Consider the following 21298-nt stretch of genomic DNA (forward strand, 5'->3'; position numbering starts at 1 on the left):
TGTGTTGTTATTCTTATTGAAAGTCTTATATCTTTTATGATTATACCCCTATCCCAAAGTGAAAATGAAAAAAAAAAATCCAGAATGCTACTGCAAAAAGAGCCTTAGGGAAAAATTATCATGACATCCACCATCACAACAACCACCAATATCTATAAGGATTTACTACATGTTAAGAATTAAATTAAATCACTTTACATATATCATCTCAGTTAATGTACCCCAAAATGAGGTCTATCCCTGCTGTCCTCATGTTAAACAGGACACTGAAACCCAATGAAATTAAACTAAGAGACTTGTTCGAGTTCACACAACTACTTAGTTGTGTAAGCAGAAGTTGGACCTGGTCTCTTCATACACAGTACAAAAGTTTCCTACTCTGTTAAGAGTGACTTAAGAGAAAAGGATAAAAAGAACAAAAATCATGATCCTTTTAAGGACATTCATGTTTTATAATTCAGTCAGATATGAGCATTGTATTGTCCATTTCACATTCAGTTCACTCTTCCACCCAAATTCATTTGGAAAGTGTTTTACTCTATCCTCCTTTGGCAGGTTATCTCATTGTGGTCAATTCTGCAATTGGGTTAAAAGAAAAAATAACTCACTTATTCATGTGAAGGGAAGTTTAGTATCTGCCTAACATTCTAGCCGAAAATAATACTAGCTTTATCTAAAATATGTCAGAGTGACCAGTTAAAAAGACCCCAGTGCAGTTAATCCACTGTTTGTTTTGTCTATAAGTAATCCCCCAAAAACGTTTGGCAAATTTTATTACTGAATTGATCTAACCCATGTCTATTTCTGTGTGGGAGCTGTGTGGTAGACTCAAAGGCACTAGATAAAGAATTCCTAGATTCTTCTACTAATGGGTTCTTTAGAGTTGATTTAGAGCTTCTGACTAAAAAATGGTCCCACTTTCTCTAGGAGGATTGCCCTTTGCAAATTTTAGGAATGAGTATCAGATGACCTTCCTCCTCGTCATAGACCATGAATCTGGATTTAAAGCTCTTCCTCCTAGTGATTCTCCAAAAAAGAAAACCAAGACAAACAATGCTGGAAGTTTGTTATTCTTATTGCTAGCATTGACAATGGTATAATGACATTGGTATACAGTAAACCCTCAAATGACACAAAAGTTCTAGGCATATCTTTTCTTAACCCTGAGTAATTCAAAAGTTGGAAATAATAATGAATTTAAAAATGCACATTTTTCCAGTTACAATTTCTAAAGTTAAATGCTATGGACAGATTTGCGTTCTCTCTCCTCCCCCGCCAAATTCATATTATGAAGCCCTAGCCCCAATGTGACTCATGTGGAGGTAAGACTTTTAGGAGATAATTAACGTTATGATGTCATTAGAGTAGTTTCAATAGGATTGGTGGTCTTATAAGAAGAAAAGAGAGAGATCTCTCTCATTGCACATTATCAGAGGGAAGACCATGTGAAGACACAGCCATCTGCAAGCCAGGAAGAGAACTCTCACCAGGCACCAACTATGCTGGTAATCTGATCTTGGACTTCAAGCTTCCAGAACTATAAGAACATAAGTTTGCTATGGCATCTCCAGTTAAAACAGTAAACTGTCATCATATCTTGAAAGTAAGTCAGAAAATAAAATTTGTTTTTAAAGAGAGAAAAAAGTTTTCCACTCTCAACCTTGCCACCACATGATGAAATTGATAGAACTTAAACAAGCAATTTAGAGGGCTTTAGTGAAGGCCACTTGTTGTTACTAATAGCCTTAACAACCTGCACACTTTTCACTGGTCTATCCTCAAGAATAGTAATTTTATAAAGCTATTTACTAAGTAGAAATTAGTGACAACATTGTTTGGAAGGACCCACACTGATGATTGCTCTCGCATATGCAGTCAAAGGTAAGTTGTCAAATATTTTTCTGAGCTCCAAATGAAAGCTGAAACCCATTAGTACTTGATCTGAACTAATTTTAAACTTCATAGAGTTGTGATCTGCATTTTCTACCAGAGTCAAACTATGTACTATTTCATATATGTTACCTTATCCTTTATGCTACAAATATGCTGCCAGAGACTGAATTGGATTTCCTTTTTACAAACGGATTCCTCTAGAAATGCCTGGGTGGCTCAGTGGTTGAGCATCTGCCTTCAACTCAGGGCGTGATCCTAGAGTCCCAGGATCGAGTTCCACATCAGGCTCCCTACATGGAACCTGCTTCCCTCTCTGCCTATGTCTCTGCCTCTCTCTCTCTGTGTGTCTCTCATGAATAAATTAATTAAATTAAATTAAAAAATGGATTCTTCTAATTCTGAATTCAAGGGGAGCATATGTAGAGACTGTATTTCCAAACTTTCTCTTTTCCAGTTAAAGAGGCCAGTATAATGGGAACATAAATGATAGGTGTCACTTCCACATCTTATTTTAAGAAATCTACTTGCCTTTTATTTGCTTTTTCCCTCCTCCCTGAGAAGTGTTAAAGTAAAGGTGAGCTGATGTCACCTATATATGAGGAGGCACTTCCCCTTAGGGATGGCAGAGTAACAAGACAGAAGGGACCCAAGTCCCTTGGTGTGTCTTTCTGGAGCTGTCACTCATGCACCCTTGGACCACCTGCCTAGGTCTGCACAGATTAAAGAGAAATAAATTTGTGGTTTGTCTGGGCCATCATTTTTTGGAGTTGTGTTAGTTCTCTAACACATATCTTACAGTTTACAGGACACTTTCCAAATGCTTTGGTCTAGACCATCCATTCATTCATTTGCCAACTATGTATTTAGTGCATATCATATATCAGCTCTGCTCTGGGCTCTGAGCACAAAACTGAGCAAGGCACGCAACGTTCCTGTATTCCTAAAGCTTTCATTATAGTGATGAGGGAGGAAGGAGAGTCCACGGACAATAAAAAAAGTAAACACAACTAAACAAAATAATTTCAGGACATATTAGCTATTTAAAATAAGCCTCTAGACTCAGATTGTGTTTAAATCTTGGTTTGCCATTTACTCACTATGGTAACCAGCCTCCAGGGATAACAACAACCCTTCCTGCCCCAGCCAATGAAACATACTTCCTGATATTCATATTCTTGTATAGGTACCTCCCCTTGGCACTGAGCATGCCCCATGACTTGATTTTGACCAACAGAATGAGGCAGAAGTGATGCTGACTCCTCCCAAGCTAGGACATAAGAACACTTTCAGCTTCCATCTGGGTCTTGTAGAACATTCACTCAGAAGGCCAGTTACCAGGGAAAAAGCTCAGCCACATAAGATTGCCAGGCTGAGGAAGACCTGTGGAGAGGCTATAGAGAGAGAGTGGACCAGCGAGGCCCTAGCTCTTCTAGCTGTCCGCACTGAGACCGTGGCATGTGGATAAAGAAGTCATCTTTGATGTTCAGCCTAATCAACACTTCAGATGACTCCAGCTCCAGATGTCTTCTGGCTGAGACAACATGAGACACCCAAAGTAAGAACCACCCAGTCGAATCTGGTCAACCCACAGAAATAAGAGAAATATCCTAAATCACTAGTCTGGGTTATTATACAGCAATAGACAACTGGAATAGCAACTTTTTAGGTGAAACACATTTCTTAATTTCTCTGAGCGTCAGTTTTCTTATCTGTAAGGTTCCTGTCTCACAAAGTTGTTATAAGAGTTAAACAGGTTAATCTGTAAAATGTTTACAACAGTGTCTGATTCATGGTAAACATTTGGTAAACGTTGGCTACTATTATTTATTACTAATAAGCAAAATGGGATTATGGGACAAAAATATTCCTAAGTGGAGGCTCAGGGAAGTTCCTGATGGACAGTGACATTTGAGCTCAGACTTGATAAATAAGGAACCAACCATGCAGAGAGCTCAAAAGCAGTATCCAAACAGAAAGAATGAGTACAAAGGTCCTGGGATAAGCAATGATGCAGTGTCATTGAGGGACACAGACATGGCCAGTGCTGTTACTTTTGGTAAGCAAAGTAGAGTCATGCCAGCCATGACAAGGAATTTGGACTTTATATCAAACCCAATGGGAAGATTTAAGGGATTTTAAGCAGGAGAATAACTGGGACCACTCTGTTGGAAATGCATTTTAGAAGGGCATGAATGGGTTGGGGGAGGTCCTCTAGGAGACTTTTATAGTCATCCGAGTAAGATTTTAATGACTTGAACCAGAGTTTAGCAGAGAAGATGGAGAAAAGAGAGCAAATTTAATATGCTCATTGAATAAGTGGCCCTTGGCCTGCCTATTGGACCCTCACAGTAGAGATGAGATTTTAACAAGGTTATTCTGGAATTTACATTACTAAAACAGCTTTAGACGGGGTTCTAAGCATTATACCCAGGAATGGCTCAAATATATCTCATTCTACATAATTCAAGATTCAGTTATTACAGGAGATAACAGAATATAAGTTTTCTCACACATATTATTGTTATTTGAATAGGGAAAACAATTCAAAGCACTCTGGCTTTGTGGAAGGAGCATTACAAGGCAAATCAGGACACAAGTTCAAGTGACAACACTGCCATAGATGACTTACGTGAACCTACGGAGTATTCTTGGCCATGTAAGCCTTCCTTGGCCTCAGCCCTTCCAATCTGACAATCTATTCCTTTAGGGCTCTATTTAAAAATAGTATATCACCTGGAAATATTTCATGTTCCCAAAGTCAGGAGTCACAGTCTCAGGACTTTGTTGCTGCTCCTGCGATCTAAACTCCATGACTCTTCTCTCCTCAAGCCTAAAAGCACCTGATACAAAGATATAATCACAAGGAGATAATCACCCTAAATAGGCTTAGATTCTAGAGCACATCTTCTCCTAACTTGGCAGGAAGGAGGTTGACAGCAAGTTGGCCCATCTCTGTTTTATAGCCATCAATAAATGTGTTTAACATATATGTGCTTTACAGGTATCTTTCATGTAATCTACAAGATTTCTTCTTTTTTGGAGAATTTGGGAGGATTTGCTCTCAGGCTTTATATTAGATATAATATACTCTTCAAGTAAGTTTTTCTAAAACTTCATTGTTAAGGGTGGAAAGCCTCTGGCACACATCTCTATTAAGATTTTCATTTCATATAGCAGCTCTTTCCTTAATAGTGACAACAGAAAAGAGAGATTCTACATAAGATAGGAGACTGGAAGCAGAAATCCCCACCTAGTACCTGACTAGACAGTTGTTCAGGGTTTCCTCCCTTTTTTTCTTGATATTGAGTAGGTCTGATACAATTATTCTAGTATTAGGAGGACAAGAAATTGAGTTTGTAAAGTTTTACCTCTCACTATTTGCCTGAGTTTCCTTCAAACCACTTACCTCTTAAGGTAAACTCTGTCCTTCATGTGCATGAGGTTGGCTGCTTCCAAAGTCACATTATGGGGCATGTAGGATGCAAGGTTGTTTCTTAGATCTAAAACCCACGATGAGATTGGGTTTCCTTTGGATTTTACTGTTTTGTTGTTGTTGCCAGCTTTAAATCTTAGTGCTGTGGGTTTGGAGCTACAATTCATTTCCAATTGAATAAAATGTGGAAAGGGTGGAGGGGGTAGTGAATATGAAGAGGACTTCATATTGCTGATCATAATTGTTGCCAGGTAAAGATAATAGCAACACCCTGCATCACTATATTGACCTCCTTAGATAGTCACCAACCTCACTCACTAGTGCTCTACTCATTTTAGCTGATATGACAGGCCAACACCATTAAATTTGGAACACAGAAGGGGAGATAATGCTCATTTTATAAATTAAGTTAAAAATGTAAAAAAAAAAAAAAAGTGGTGGGGACACCTGGGTGGTTTAGGCAGTTAAGGGTCTCACTTGATTTCTGCTCAGGTCATGATGTCAAGTTTGTCAGCTGGAGCCTTGCAACAGGCTCTGCACTGGGCACGGAGCTACCTTTAGATTCTCTCCTGTCCCGCACCACACCCCCTATCCTCTCTTTAAAAAAAAAGAAATGCAAAAAAAAATAAAAATAAAAATAGAATCAGATTTCAATAGGCTTATGAGCAGGAGATGGAAAACAATCAATTAGCAGCAAAGGGTACAGTAATAATTTTGTTGAATCGAAAAAGAGGCACTGATTTGCATGGAAAGTCCAGACATTGTTGAAGTGGTGGTTACCATCATATAAAGAGAATAACACATCTGGAGGTGTTCATTAGAAGTGAAGGGGAAAAAAGATAATTGGCAATTTTGCTAATTTGCCGGCCTGTGGGTTTCCTGGCCAAATAATGGGGAAATAATGGGGCCAAATAATGGGGAAATTCTGAGAAAAGAATTAAAATTTTAATTTGAAGACATAATTCCCTCCCCCTTCTCCTGGGAAACAGAATGTGATGGCATATGAAGTCAGTTCGAAAGAAGCCTGTGATGCTTTCCTTCTCATAAAAAAAGGAAGCAAATTATTTCATCCAAGCACCACTGAATCAAATTTGAACTTCCTGAAAATTTATCAGTTGATAAACCAGGATTTAAGTTCAAGGACACATTCCACACCTAATCTTCATTTTACAACCTTTGGAGATAGATTTTCCTTAGCACTGAAATCTTTCAAAGATAGTCTTTCTTGCAAAACAAATCGTTAGAAGTGTGCAGCAAATTGGCCAGATGTCTCTGGGGCATAAACTCTCTCTTAAAAATAGGGCAAGAACTTTTAGTAATGACCTCATGCTTCCAAATCATGCATTTTCTAGGTGGTATTTTGAAACAGGAATGTTTAAAGTATTTCTCTTGTTATCGAAAGAGTTAATTCAGCTTCCCAAAAGTGTTTCGCTTCTCACAGAATATAGTTTATATTTGGGGAGAATTTGGCACAGCTTAAGTTACAGCCTAACTGATTTTCTCAGTAGAATCCAACAATAAGGCATTTCTCCTACCATTTGTCCCTTAGCATTTATTAGTAGGGATACACACAAAATGTCACGGGTTGGGGGAAGCATTACTCATATTAATCTACTTTCTTCAAGACTTCACATCAATATACCTAAATAACAGCCCAAACTGGTAACCATCCCTTGGAGAGTGTTCACAAATCTCCAAGTTCATTATCAACCCAGTAGCCCTTTCCAGTCTAAATATATCACCGCAGTATAAGTGGACTGAATTTTCACTTATCTAAAAAAAAAAAAATCATAATAATCATTGCAAGGTACATAAACCAATTTGTGGCATGAAGCTGGTTTTGCTTTCTTCCAGAAATTGCTCTTCCTACGTTTCAGACCTTGAAAAAATAGACAGCAGAGATCTGTTCGGCAATAATTATTTCTATGATTGTTGCTGTCCGGCAAAACAGCCTGAGCAACCTACCAACTGAGGTGTGACAGAAAACAAGACCCTCTCCCTCCTCCCACAAAAAAAAAAAAAAGGGTCCCTGAGAAGCAAATCTGTACAGCTTAATAGCTTGGTGTGTGGTAAGGCCATAGTTCTGATTCTTAATTATTATCCCACTCCAGAACCCAAATAAATAAATAAATAAATAAATAAATAAATAAATAAATAAATAAATAAATTGTGGCTATTTCGCAAATACCTCAGTATCTACACAAACACACGTTTCACAAAGTGCTGGCCAATGCCTATTTTCACATAGCTCTTTTAGCCTCAAAATAACTTTCACGTCTTACTAAGACCAAGAAAAGGGAGGGACAAATCAAAGAAGCTAGTTTGGAAATCAGTAGGGAAATGTTTAACAGGCCTGCTGGGTGTTCGCTTAATGCTGTTTTAAGTCTTAGATTAAATTATTATACTTCTTCTGTGTTGTAGGACCGGGTCAGTTGTGCATGAGGACAAAGGCAACTTCAACTTGATATTTCTGTCAGCCCTGCTGTGGGAAGAGTCCTGTTCCTGGTTTATAACATCAATCACTCTCACAATAAATCTTAGTGGTGGATATGGTCATTTAAATCTCCACCTGCACAAACAACAGAAAATAAGAGGGCTCATAAATCTCTACACTGGTGATTAACAAATTTTGGATCCTGGGCAAAGATATTATGGGGAGGGGTTCTCACTAATTCATTAATAAAGACTGATTTGCTGACAATCTGTTTAGTTTACAGCATGGGGGAAAGCAAACAAGACCCTGCTAACAAAACAAAACGTTAGGGGTTAGTGAATTCCCAGCTGAGCCCAGGATTAGAGATATGATATCTTAATGTAGGAGAGGGGTACAGACCGCGAGCCAAAAGCTCAGAAGCTGTCCTTATACTTTGCTCCAGCCCCTGGTCTCAGATGCCTAATTGCAAGGAAAGAAACCCCGAAGAAGAATCCCTAAGAGAGACTCATGCATCCCGTCTTTCCAATTTTATTTCATCGATTTTATGCAGTCTCTCGCTTTCTGGTTCCCTTCGCTTTTCACTTACTCTCCAGATTTTTCTTATTCTTCAGGAAGGATGGGACCATCTGGGGTTAGAGACGGGGAGGTTGGGGAGGAGGCTTTCCTGAAGGGACAACACGGCTTACTGTTCTGTAATACCAGAGTCCCATGGGGGAACCCAGGCAGCAAGGAGGCAGCAAGGAGGAGGCAAAGGCATCGGGAGGGAGAAAACAAGAAGTCTCAGGGAAGGTAACATGTGGCTGAGAGCGGCTAAGAGTTTTAAGACATTATTAAATGCATTTCTAGAAAGACATTTTGGGGAAAGTTTTAATTTTATGAAGAAAAGATGACCAATTAACAAAATATTTTCCGCACACATATATTCTTCACTGCCCCCTTTCTACTCAACTGTATTGTACGTGGGCGTGTGGTGGTCAAGCATGTTTGCGTGCCCACGGGCAGTTCCTTCATATTTTTCTAAGCGGCCAGATGCAGACGGATGTTTAGGTACTTTGTCTGCCTCACCCTAAAGATTCAGTGACGCGCTTGTTTTGTTCATTTACCCCGCCTAAGGCAGGACGATATCTAGGGAAATCCGCAGAGTCTTGGGGGTACTGGTAGGAGGGAGCTGACCCCTGTCTGGGTTTTATTTGGTGCTTTAATTTCGGGAAGACGGGACAGGGGGATGTTTGTGAGATTTGTGGTCGGTAGGCCCGCCAGGAGCAAAAGGATCTGGCCATTTCTCTGAAGCCCTAAAAAAGCCACCAGCTATGACCCCTTAAGAGGAAAAGCGGGCCTCGGGAGGTGGCCCTGGAGGGGCCTGTGGGGGGGCGCGCTCTTCCCGGCCAGAGTGGGCCAAGGTGCCCGGTGCCGGTGCCGGCCAGTCGCGGTTGGGCTGGTTCACATTCCGGGCCGGAACCCGGGTCTGCGCGGACGTTTCCCTGCGGGTGGGAAAGGGGGTCCCAGAGTCCGCCGGGGCCTCCAGGCCCCTCCCCTGGGCCACAAGGGTCCGCCTCTCTATTCCCCAGATAAATTCCTAGTGTCCAGCAAATTCCTCAGCGCTCTCACACTCCTCTGCGGCCCCGACTCCGTTCGTGGGGAGGCACAGCCGCGGTCCTCCCCGGAGAAGCGCCCGCGGCGCCTTCTCACAACCTCGGAACCGGACCCGGCTCCACCTCCAGCCCGCGCGGCCGCTCCGCGCTCCGGGCCCGGGCCGCTGGCTGGGGCTCGCGCGCGCTCCCGCCTCTCGGTCCCCCCTTCTCTGCCCCAAACATGTCCACCGGCTCCCTCAGCGATGTGGAGGATCTTCAGGAGGTGGAGATGCTGGACTGTGACGGGCTGAAAATGGACTCGAGCAAAGAGTTCGTGACTTCCAACGAGAGCACCGAGGAGAGCTCCAACTGCGAGGCGGGGTCGCCGCAGAAGGGCCGCGGAGGCCTGGGCAAGAGGAGGAGAGCGCCCGCCAAGAAGAGCCCGCTGAGCGGCGGCGGCCAGGAGGGCAAGCAGGTCCAGCGCAACGCGGCCAACGCGCGCGAGCGGGCCCGGATGCGGGTGCTGAGCAAGGCCTTCTCCAGGCTCAAGACCACGCTGCCCTGGGTGCCCCCGGACACCAAGCTCTCCAAGCTGGACACGCTCAGGCTGGCGTCCAGCTACATCGCGCACTTGAGGCAGATCCTGGCCAACGACAAGTACGAGAACGGCTACATTCACCCGGTCAACCTGGTAAGTCCGCGGGCACCGCTGCGGCCGTCCGAGCGCCCCCGCCCCGCGCCCGCCCCGCGCCCGCCCGTGGCAGCGCGCGCCCCTGGGGACCCCGGCGGGAGGGCCCAGGACTTATGCCGGCGTCGGACGTGGCCGCCCCAGGAAGAGCTTGCGAGGGCCCGGAGCTGGCAAAGAGCAGGGGTCCGCCGAGCCCGCGCCAGCGCCGGCAGGCAAACTGCTGAGCGCCCAGAGGGCGTCTTGTTAGTCCCGTTCTTCTTGTAGCTGAAGGAGAATTCGACTTCCCCCCTCCCGTTTTTGGACATAGAAACACCCAACTCCGTTTCTTTCCCAGGCATGTTTAGGACCATTAGATATAGATAAATTCACGCCCCCGTAATTGTCATGCAAGTCCCCAGCTTCTTGAACATTCTGCGCTGCTCTTATGGGTAGGTTAACATTTTCAAATCCCACAAGTTCTAGCAAATATCAGCAAAAATCAGTAAATTCTCACAAATATTAATGTGATAAGTGATGTTAGAATATAACTTAAGGTCACTCTCATCGAAGATTTAAAAATGTGTTATGCCCATTCAGCCTGTCTTTTAAATTTTGTTTTAAAAAGTAATTCTCATTGAGGCTAATTTTCTCTTAAATGTATTTTGCTATATAAGAAGGACAGTTTACTTCCTTTTTTATTTGATTTAATTTCAAGAATTCCAGACTCTAGAGAAAAACAACAACCACGACTTACTAGCACCTTTGTTTATATATGATAAGAATGAGAGATTTTCCTCTTAAAAGTCGTCTTATCGGCCAGCACTGGTAGGAGAGGTTTGAAGCTCTGAATTGTCTTCTCACTCAAACTGGTTTCAGGAATTGGGGGGGAGGGGATGCAAAACCACGTTTTGCCCTAGTAAATATTTTTCCCTCTTACGTTAAAGGTCTCTCCTTTTTCGAGAAAATGAGTAAATTGTTTATTAAAATCTGGAACTAAAATGAAAGCAATTACTTCATTTACAGTTGCTGCTGCGTTCATCTTCGAATCAAGAAATTTAAGACAGCTTTATTCTAAAACACCTCGGAGAAGGGAAGAGAAAAGGCAATGTTCGCTCAGCCCAGTAGGAAGATGATCTTAATATATGCGTGTATATTCTTTTATTAGCGTTATCCCCCCACACACACACCCCTTAAGAGCCAGCGATTAAAATTTAGAAACTGTGGTCAAAGCCACAGGAGGAAATGAAAGTTGGCAGGAGAAAAATAGACGGGGATGGAAGCGAGAGGGCCGGGAAATCTAGCCTGGGCCTCCGAAGAGGGCCCCGAAAGTCGCTTCGCCTCCAACCGGTGTCCACCCCGCACGAGGTCCTTCTTGGCTTCCCTGCTGCCTCCGCGTGATGCCTCGGCCGCGGGCGCTGTGAGCTCTCCAGGGGCCCCCTCTCTTGGGTTTCTCTTACAACGTAGGATGAACCCCTGTGCTCCGCCACCCGGAGCTGTGACTTAGCACCAACCGAGCTTTTTCTTTATTCATCCACGGGGCGCCCTAGAACACCCAGCAAATTGCAGAGAGATAGATAGTGGGTCTCTCCAACTCGCTGCCTGACCGCCCCCCACCCCCCCTCCTCTGGTCTCAGGCTCGGAGCCCACCACCGCCCTGCCTCCAAGGCCACTAACCACTTACCGCCTCCACCCTCTTCTCTCCTGCAGACGTGGCCCTTTATGGTGGCCGGGAAACCCGAGAGTGACCTGAAAGAAGTGGTGACCGCGAGCCGCTTATGTGGAACCACAGCGTCCTGACCTTGGAGGTGCGAGTCTGGGAAAGGCGCGCTCCCGGGGGGGAGGCGACCCCTGCCCTCCCTTGCTCTCTGTCTCTGCTTCCCCCTCGCAACGTTCCTCTCCCTGCCCCCCTCTCCCCCACCCCCCGCGAGAACACTTTACAGCGACGAGGAGATTCGTTTCCAAACCAGAGGAGATCAATTGTACTTACAAAGATTCCCATCTATTTAACTTTATTAACTTCTGCGGTGAATGACTCTGCGAGCCTTGCTGGTCCAAGTGCAATATGTAATTATAAATATATAAATAGATAATAAGAGCCTATCAATGTGTATCTTTTGTACCATATGTTGTAAAATGTAGTTCATAGAATAACTGACTTTGATAGTCACATTTATAAAGTAATTCACTTAAAGATATATTTTTTTCAAACAAGTTTTGCTACTTTCGAAAATAAATCTTTCTTTATATTGCTAAAAGCCCTGAAATTGGTGTGCTTTTTAATATATATATGTATGTATATATATTAAATATATATATACAGAATAGAAAAGCAGGAGAGTATGGGGAAGCTTGATAATGAAAGTGATTCTTTTGAACCTCAATCCAAACTTCTGGAGATGAATAAGATTAAACACAATTTCCACTGTGAAGGTGCGGATCACATTTTGCACTGAAACTTCAAATAGAAACTCTGGTCTCAGGTTTACAGGTTACTTTGGAGACAATCAGAAATAATATAACTGTGAACTCAAAAAAAAGGGGGGCAGGATTGCGGTTACTAACAGTTACACGATTCAAAGGAAAAACACACCAGAAAAGGAAAATTCGATTTTCGTGTATTCCGAGGTTTAACTGATGACCTGAGCAGGCAGGTAAATTCCACGTTTTTTTTTTTTTTTTTAAGCTTTCTAGGCACAGAGATGGACCCAAACAACCCATAGTGCCAAACTGTGAAGAAATAATGGGAGCTATGAAAGGTGCAAATTCCATAACCTCTCGAAGTGCTGCAACATACATTAGATATTTCTTCCAGTACTTAATGAATGACTAACAGCGCTCACGCCTGCCTAGCGATTACAGTTAGCCAGCGCCTCCAGCTCCCCGCCACGACTTCCTGCGGGCTGGGTTTTAATTTAAACATCTTCCGTGCCGTGGAACAGCTCGGTGGAGAAGATTAAGTTGAGATAAACAGAGAGGCGAGGCCGGGGAGCCTGGGACCGGGTTCACTCGCTGCCCCAGCGCAGCCCGCAGCGGCCGATGCGCCAGATGCCACCGCGGCTGTTTAATGTTCGGGGTTATGACCGGAGTGTTTACAAGACGTCTTCGGTTATTTATACTGTTATTCCTCGCAGAAGGCCCTCAAACTTCCGCTTCATTTGCTCTTTCTTTTCTTTTCTTTTCTTCCCCCCCCCCCCCCCCTCTTTTTCTCGGCTCAGTTTGGTACCTGGAGTAATAGCTCCACGTTCCACCTCTCGCCATCTCCAGCATCTCCAACCAACCCCAAGTCTGCTGAGGGGGTGGAACCCTCGGCCTGGCCTTCTAGGAAGGAGCCGGGGACCCTGGCCCCGACAGGTGAACGCTGTGCCGGGCTGATTCTCTGCCAGTGAAGGCTCCCACGTTACCAAGTGCAATTCTCCATTCTCTGAGGGTTGTAATGTCGCTGACTCCTAACCTGCCCGCCTGTCATTTGGACGTCAGAGGACCTCTCCTCTGGCTTTGCTGCCATACCCCAACCCCCACTTGACCTTTAGGGGCCCATTTCAAGCTCTGACCACCTCCACCTTCCCCCAAATTCCCGTGTTCGGTCACTTCAACCGCAGGGCTAGTGCCCCCCACCCCCTCCGGCTCCACAATTCAGAATCTAAGTCAGAGATGAGTCCCAGAGTGATTCAGTTGTTTGCGTTTCCCGTTTGGCAAACTTTCCAAGCTCCCCTTCACGTTCCTATAAACCAAATGTTCAAAATTCTGAGCACTTGACTCAGGTGGCCCCCAGAGAAGAACTTTCTGCTTGCTCATCCTGTAAACCCCAAACTGCAAACGGATTTTTTTTTAAGTCTTATGCCTCCTTCCTATAATTTGAAGCCTTTGCTTTCAGCATGAGCCCTGAGCCTATAAAATGGGGAACATGTGAGTTAAACCCTAGCTCTGCCTCTAGCTTTTCCCTGAAAGAGCCTGGATCCTCAGTTTTCTCATCTCTGAAAATGGGGATAAGCATTAAAATAATCATATTATTAATTATCATACATTAATTAATGAATTAATCATGCATTCATTCATATCATAGTCATACACTCTTGCCACACAAAACCGTAGTGGGATGCAAATGAGATTGTATTTATGTAATTACTTTATAAAAGAAAAGATCTGTGCAAATATCAGTTACTTTTACTAAATAGCCAGTGCTTGACAGGATCTGAAAGTGTCTCAGGCAGGAAGCTCAAAGGGTGTGTGTTCATAATGAACAGGTGATGGTCTTTCTTTTTTTCTTTTTAAGATTTTATTTGAGAGAGAGCATGAGGGGGGGGAGAGGGAGAAGAGAAGCAGGCTCCTCCTCACTGAGCAGGGAGCCCCATGTGGGACTCATTCCAGGACCCTGGGAACATGACCTGAGCCAAAGGCAGACTTTTAACCCACTGAGCCACCAAGGAGCCTCCAGGTGATGGTCTTTCTATTGCCTGAACAAGACACCTTTCTTTGACGCAATGCTGAAGGTTACAAACTCTTTCTCTCTCTCTCTCTCTCTCTCTCTGTCTCTCTCTCTCTCCCTCATGCCTTTACCTCTCCACAGTGTTCTCCAGATTTGTCTAGAGCTTTCTACCAATGGGACTATTTCTCAAAAATCTAGAACCCAGAATTCAGACCTGAGATCAGCAACCAGGAGGACTACACTGGGGTCTTACTATCAGGAAGGCCTGCCAATACCACCAGGCAGGGGTGTACTTGGGATCCCATGGTTGTTCATTGAAAGGAGCAGGCAAAACTTTGGGAGTGACTGGTTATGGCTTCCACTAGCCCCAGGGATGTGGCAGTGCAATGGCCCCAAACATCTCATACACACATCCACAGTCTAAACACTTCCGAATAGGCCCTTCTCTTAGGCCAGCCAGATCCCTAGCACTCCCATACCTACCACACCCTACTTTCCAGTGTCTGTTGTTCTGGGAAAGCCATCCTACCTTTGGCCAGTCCAGGTTCCTGGTATACCTTGATTTGAAAAGGAGGAAAGCGGCAGCTGGAGAAAGACTTCCTTTGCTGCTTGTCAGATGGGGTGAGGGGTAGCTAGTGTCCTGTGTGTGGCCCCTTAATTATGAAAACTATCTTAGAAGGTGCTTTCAAAAAGAACCAGGGGAACAACCAAAACAGATTGTAGAAGTTTGGAAGATAAACGTGTCTGCAAATCCTCAGGAGGAGTAGACAGATATTAAAACCGGACTGTAGCTGGGGAAGTCCCACTTCTCTCTCTCTCTCTCTCTCTCTCTCTCATTCTGACTGCTTGTATGACTTCTTACAAGCAATTCATTGTGCTTCTACAGGTTTTTCTACTGTCAAATCGGAGGCTTCTTTCTAAAAAAAAAAAAAAAAAAAAAAAAGAAGAAGAAGAAGTGATAAACAAGATCTGGTACCTCTGGTTACATTTGGTGATCAGTGGGAAATACTGCCTGAGGAGACTGGTAAGCCAGTGGTTCTTCCGTGTGTGCCATCCAGAATTACCTAGATGGCTGGGGGGAGTCCACTGTCAGGCTTCATCCCCCACCACTTCCAGATTCAGGAGATCTGGGGCTGGCCTCCAGAGTCTCTAACAATTTCCCAAGGGAAGTTGATGCTGCCGGTCCAGGAACCACACTTTGAGAATCACTGTTTGGGGATCTGTCTCAGAGAAGCAAAAGAAGTGAATACAGAGAGAAAGAAAATATTTGGGAAATTTTTTTCTTAAGAGGCTGCACTTCCTGGGCTCCAGTTTCATTTACCTTTCTATTCGCTCCAGATGGCAGGCAGTGCATTCCTAATGCTTAAATGCCAGTCAGGGAATCAAACCACTGGTCCTTAGAAAATAAAAAGGTTTGTGTGGCCCTAGTGCGACGAAGTCTGCGCTCATCTTGCGTCCTTGAGACGTATTTCAGTCGTCAGACGACGAGTTACAGACCGGGGGGATTAGGGCCCTGCTGCTGTAGGCTCCCTCGTGAACCCTAAGGGGGAGAAAAACTGGGCCCCCGGACTCACGCCCCCTGCCGCCCTCCACTTGCGCAGAGGGTCCCAGCAGATTACCCCCTCGCCCCAGTAGGAGAAGGTGGGCTGGCTCTGAGTGGGGACCCAGTGCGCCGGGCCCACGGGCCGTAGGCCTGGGTTGGGGTGCAGGGGCGTCGAGGGTGCTGCTGAGCAGGGTGCCGCGGGGTGCGGCTGGCGGACCGGCCGGAACCGGGGCCCAGAGGCGGAGTAGCGGCCGGCGGGGTTTCGGGTTTGGGTTTTCGTTGGCGGCCTCTGTACTCCCCGAGCTGACGGGCGCAGGCAGGAGAAGGAAGGAGGCCGCGAGCTCGGAGCCCGCCTCGACCACCTCTGGAGTCGCGGCCTTCTCCGGGCACCGCCCCCCACGCTGCCCCGCGCAGAGGCCACCGGGGAGGGTCCCGGGCGACCACCCGGCGCGGCTCGAGGGGCGGCCCACGGGGGGCGGCCCACGCAGGGGCTTGCAGAACTTGCTTCCCTCCCGGGCGGCCGTGCCGGGACGCGGGCGCGCTGCCTGGCTCCGAGGGCGGCTGGCTCCCCCGCAGGCCGGGCTCCACGTGCCGCTGCTCCTCTGCTCCTCGGAGCGGGGCGGGCTCCGCGGGCGCACCCTGCCGGGCCGCGGACGGAGGGGAAAGAGGTGGCACTTCGTGGGGACCAGGCTTCCCAAGGCGACTGCACCATCCCGTCCCCGGGCCCAGCGTCGTGCCCGTGCCCGAAGCCCCCGTGAACGTCGAAATCCAGAGAGAGCTGGAAGCCGAAGCCGCGGCGAGGGGGGCTCGCTCGGGCAGAGAAACGGACCGCGGGGCTGTGGCTGCGCTGAAATTGAAACTGGACTCTTAGGTTGAGGTCTCGGTGCGTGTTTGAAAAAAAAGCACAAATGGGACTAGGGGGCATCATCTGGGGGTGGGATGTTGCAACTGCCCTCCCCCTGACACTCAGGTGAGATCGGTTTTTCCCTTTCCAGCAGAAGATCACATTATTACTTATGACTTTATACCGTCGTTAGGTCAGAATCATTAGCTGAAAAGGTGCCTTGAAGAGTAGAAATAATGAAAGACACTTTATAAGAATAAAATGTTCACAGCACCTTAAAATTTAAAATTATTTCAGTTGGAGATAAGGAAATACTTTGTTGCCTTTTACAAATACGGTTAGATCTACATCTAGTGAATGATGTAATGGAAAGAGCTTTGGAATGCTTGAGCATTAGACCTTCATTCTTCCATCTGTAAAATGAGTGCAATAATGACTCCTTTGGTAACGTAATGCCTTGTACATGTTAGACACTAATTAATATTGGTTTTCTTCCTCTCTTCTCCCCTTCTTCTGGTCATTAAGTTATCAAAGTGCCCGAGAGAATGATATGCATTTACCCTAAATAGTTATCAAGCCAATGGCAAACAATATTAAATTCTTGTGATAATCTAATCGCTTCAAGTTATATCAAATGTAATTAAAACAAGTTATATTCAGGTCTCCTCTTTCTCCAGTGAGACCTGCACCACCGATCTTGCTTGAAATTCTATACTTTGGCATTTGTCACTTTATTAATAGCAGGTAATTCTTATTCTCTTTCACTTCCCTATTTATCTGATTGTGTCTATTTACTCTAATTCAGTGAGGGCAGGGGCAATGATGTCTGGCTGGTTCACCTTGGTTTCCTCAGCACCTGACACAGTGATAGACACATAGCAAGTGCTTGAAGAGGAGCGAATGAATGCAAAAAGCTTAATAATAAGCTTCTTAAGAGATGCCTCTGTGTACTTCATAAGTTCATGTTACATTGCTATCACCACAGACTGATTCAAATATATTACCTAATCTTAATTTTAGAGTTTGATGATGAACACCTACTCTATAATAAAAATAAATCTACAATGAAAAAAATCATCATCAATTCCATCAAAGGGAAATTAACCTGAAACATTGTCCTCATCACATATGGATTTTTTTTTTTTTTAAATGACTGAAGCCCAGGAAAGGGTGTCTATCAAGTATCATGTCTTTCAAAAAAAACTGTGGATCTCCCTTCAACATTCTTACCATCACTGGGGAGTAGTCACATCTGAACTGTTCTGCTTGTTTCATGGTGTCTTTCATTAATGAATCATATTAGAATTCTTTTTTTTTTTTTTCTTCTGCACTTGATGTGAATACCACCACCTTCTGCTGCTCCCTAATCTCCTACTTTCTGGTGTCTGTCACCCACTCAGTAGCTCCTCCCTTCACCATTTTTTTTTTTCCTAACAAGCTTTCTTTTTCTCCCCACCAAGGACTAAAGAGAAATCCAAGTGATCTCTAAACCCATGAGAATTTTTCAACCCAGCAGGGGTCATTTGGTTATGAGGAACAAAAAATCACTCCAAACTGGCTCAAATAAAAAGGGGAATGAGGCATTGTTAAGAAAGTCCAAGGAATCTGGCTGACATCTCCAGGGAGAAAATAAACAGTAGGGAAAGTCTATGGGGAAACTGAAGTCTGAAGTGAAACGCCCTCTTTCTCCCTTGAACTTTAGCTATGCTTTTTGTGCCAGTCTTCTGCATCTTCTCCTCTAATTTTCTGTGCTGGCTTGCTTTCTACTTCTCCTGAACTTTTTCTTTCATATGTAGTTGATTTGTTTGGTTTCTGACTACAGCCCAATATTATATGTATGTTCAGGTACAGACTTCCACTCTCCAAAATTTCAATCTCAGCATGTCTTAATTTGAATTCTCAAGACAGGGACCACTATGGACTTATTAGAAGCTCTGATTAAATTCTCCAGGTCAAATGTATGCCTCTCGCCCCCTCAGCTATGGTTGACTGGGGATGGATGGATAGGTTGACTGCTGGCTAAAGCAGATTTTTTGAGAGGGAGGCTCTAGGTGAGACAAGAATCTCAAATCTGTTTGCTACAAGTGTAATCTAATGCATGAGGGCTGGGATGTCTGCATATGGACCACCTGTTTTTATTCTGCTATGCCAGCAGTGAGCAACATGTGATGGGGAAGAGGTCATGTTCACAGGTCTTATTGTGTCCATGTTGTGAGAAAGAGTGGGGATAAGAAAAGATATATTCACATAACCCAAATGATCTATTTTATGGAATCAAAAAATTGTATTGAAAAAAATCACCATCATTCTTTAGCTAATAAAATGTTATAATTGCATATATTTAGAAATATGCTAATTAGCATTGATTCAGCTTTCTTAATATTTTTTATCTATTTGCATCACACAGACCACATCTATATGCACTATCACACTTTATCTTTAAAACAACCCTAACCATGAGATATCACATCCTCACTTTTCATGTACAGCAACTGTAACTCAGAAAGAGGAAGTAAATCACCAGAAGTGATACAGTGGATAAGTGGTAGAAAGCTGAGCATAGAATTATTGAATTTAAACTGAAATGGGTTTCTGCTTTGAACATAGGAGAGTCCACAAGATAAAAGAAATTAAGGATGGTTATAACCCTAAAAAAGAAATATCTCTAATAAAATCATGACATGATGCTTTATCCAATTCAAGTTTTATTTTATACTATTTAAAGATCTCTTTTAGACTTCTTAGTAAATATATTTTTATTATGTCACCATTAGGGATACAAAGAAAAGAAATTATAAGTAAAATAAGTTCATTAAAATATTCCAAAAAATATTATTTACATTCAGAGTCTGATTCATTCCAAAATACTTATTCATTCTGTCATTAAAATCTGGTGATTTTCTACCCATGATGTATTAGTTTTTATCATATAATAAACCATGCCAGGACCCAATGAATTAAAATAACAAACATTCATTATCTTTCAGAATCTGCAAGTCACTTGGACAGTTCTGCTGGCCTGGGCCCTGGTGTGATCATAGAATGCACTCATTTATCTGTGGCTGGATGGCAATTTATCTGTGAGCTAGATGGTTAAGGATGGCCTCACTTACATGTCTAGTGGCTGGTTGGCTATTTTATTGACTAGAGTGATGAGAGTGCCTGAACCACATGTCTCTCATCACCCAGTAGGCCAGTTTGTACTTGCTCTTATGGTGACTGGGGAGGAAATGGAAACAAGGCCTCTGCTATCTAGATAGCATCACTTCACCTGTGTTCAATTGGCTAATGCTGGTCATAGGACATAGGTCAAGGAATGGGGCATTAGATTCTATCTCTTGTTTGGGAGAAGCTGCAAAGTCACTGCGTAGTGTGGATCAGCAACGGGTGGAGATTAGGGACCATTTCTGTAATTAATCTATCATATTAAGAGTTTTCTAAAACTTCTTCATGTTCAGAGTCTAGCCCTTCTGAATCACTTCCCACCTTGAATTGCTAATATCTAGTGATTAACTACCCAATTGTGTTCTCTGGGCCATTATGAACATTCCTTAGAAGAGTTCTCTGTTGTCACTGAGATTTTCTTCCATGCCACTGATACCAGTTCTGCAAGTTTCGATGGTTTTCTAATTTTGTCAGAAGGAAGCATAAAGAAAATACCACCATTAATTAATCACACCAACCTTTCTTTTACTTATTTCTAGAAGTTTGGGTTTTTTCTGACTCTAGTAGCATTGCTTGGTATGTGTAGTGGGCTGAATGGTGGTCCCAAGATCTCATATTCTAATTGCTGAAAATAGTAAATGTTACCTTATTTGGAAAAAGGATCTTTGCAGATGTATTAAGTTAAGGATATTGAGATTAAGAGATTATCCTTGATTATTTACGTGGGCCATAAATGCCCTTACCAATGTCTTTTTAAGAGAATGGGAAGGGAGATTTGTTACAGGGAAGAGGAAAAGGTGATGTGTAAACAGAGGTAGAGATCAGAGTGATGTAGCCACCAGAGGCTGGAAGAGGCAGCAAATGGATTCCCTTCTAGAATCTCCATCTCCAGAGGGAGCAGGGTCATACTTTGATTTCCACCCAGTGAAACTGATGCTGAGCTTCTGGCCACCAACTAAGAAAGAATAAGTTACTGTTGTGCTAAGGCACTAAATTTGTCATCATTGGGGCATCTAGGTGGCTCAGTGGTTGAGCGTCTGCCTTTGGCTCAGGGTGTGATCCCATGGTACTGGGATCAAGTCCCACATTGGGCTCTCTGCAAGAAGCCCTGCTTCTCCCTCTGCCTATGTCCCTGCCTCATTCTGTCTCTCCTGAATAAGTAAATAAAATCTTTCGGGCAGCTGGGGTGGCTCAGCAGTATAGGGCTGCCTTCAGCCCAGGGCCTGATCCTGGAGACACAGGATCGAGTCCCATGTCGGACTCCCTGCATGGAGCCTGCTTCTCCCTCTGCCTGTGTCTCTGCCTCTCTCTTGCTCTCTCTC

General features: G+C 44.1%; 1 protein-coding gene across 3 annotated transcripts; it reads left to right on the forward strand.

Annotated features, from left to right (window-relative positions):
* The first annotated feature begins 8985 nt into the window (after positions 1-8985).
* TCF21 (transcription factor 21) lies at positions 8986-16060 on the forward strand. 3 transcript variants are annotated; one of them, XM_041746084.1, is made up of 3 exons: positions 8986-10022; positions 11706-11803; positions 15311-16060. In XM_041746084.1, exons 1-2 carry the CDS (start codon positions 9573-9575, stop codon positions 11793-11795), a joined length of 540 nt encoding a protein of 179 aa, XP_041602018.1. In that variant the 5' UTR covers positions 8986-9572; the 3' UTR covers positions 11796-11803; positions 15311-16060. The 3 variants fall into 3 exon arrangements, with proteins under 3 accessions (XP_041602018.1, XP_041602019.1, XP_041602017.1); XM_041746085.1 differs by lacking the exon at positions 15311-16060 and adding an exon at positions 12682-14049; XM_041746083.1 differs by lacking the exon at positions 15311-16060 and having other exon boundaries at positions 8994-10022; positions 11706-12253.
* Positions 16061-21298: the final 5238 nt, after the last annotated feature.

This window comes from Vulpes lagopus, chromosome 2 (genome assembly GCF_018345385.1).
Source record: "Vulpes lagopus strain Blue_001 chromosome 2, ASM1834538v1, whole genome shotgun sequence".
Taxonomy (NCBI): domain Eukaryota; kingdom Metazoa; phylum Chordata; class Mammalia; order Carnivora; family Canidae; genus Vulpes; species Vulpes lagopus.

Coding starts and splice junctions, on each gene's coding strand:
- TCF21 (XM_041746084.1), top strand. CDS start 9,573: ATGTCCACCGGCTCCCTCAGCGATGTGGAGGATCTTCAGGAGGTGGAG. Junction 10,023..11,705: donor ACATTCACCCGGTCAACCTG/GTAAGTCCGCGG, acceptor TCTCTCCTGCAG/ACGTGGCCCTTTATGGTGGC.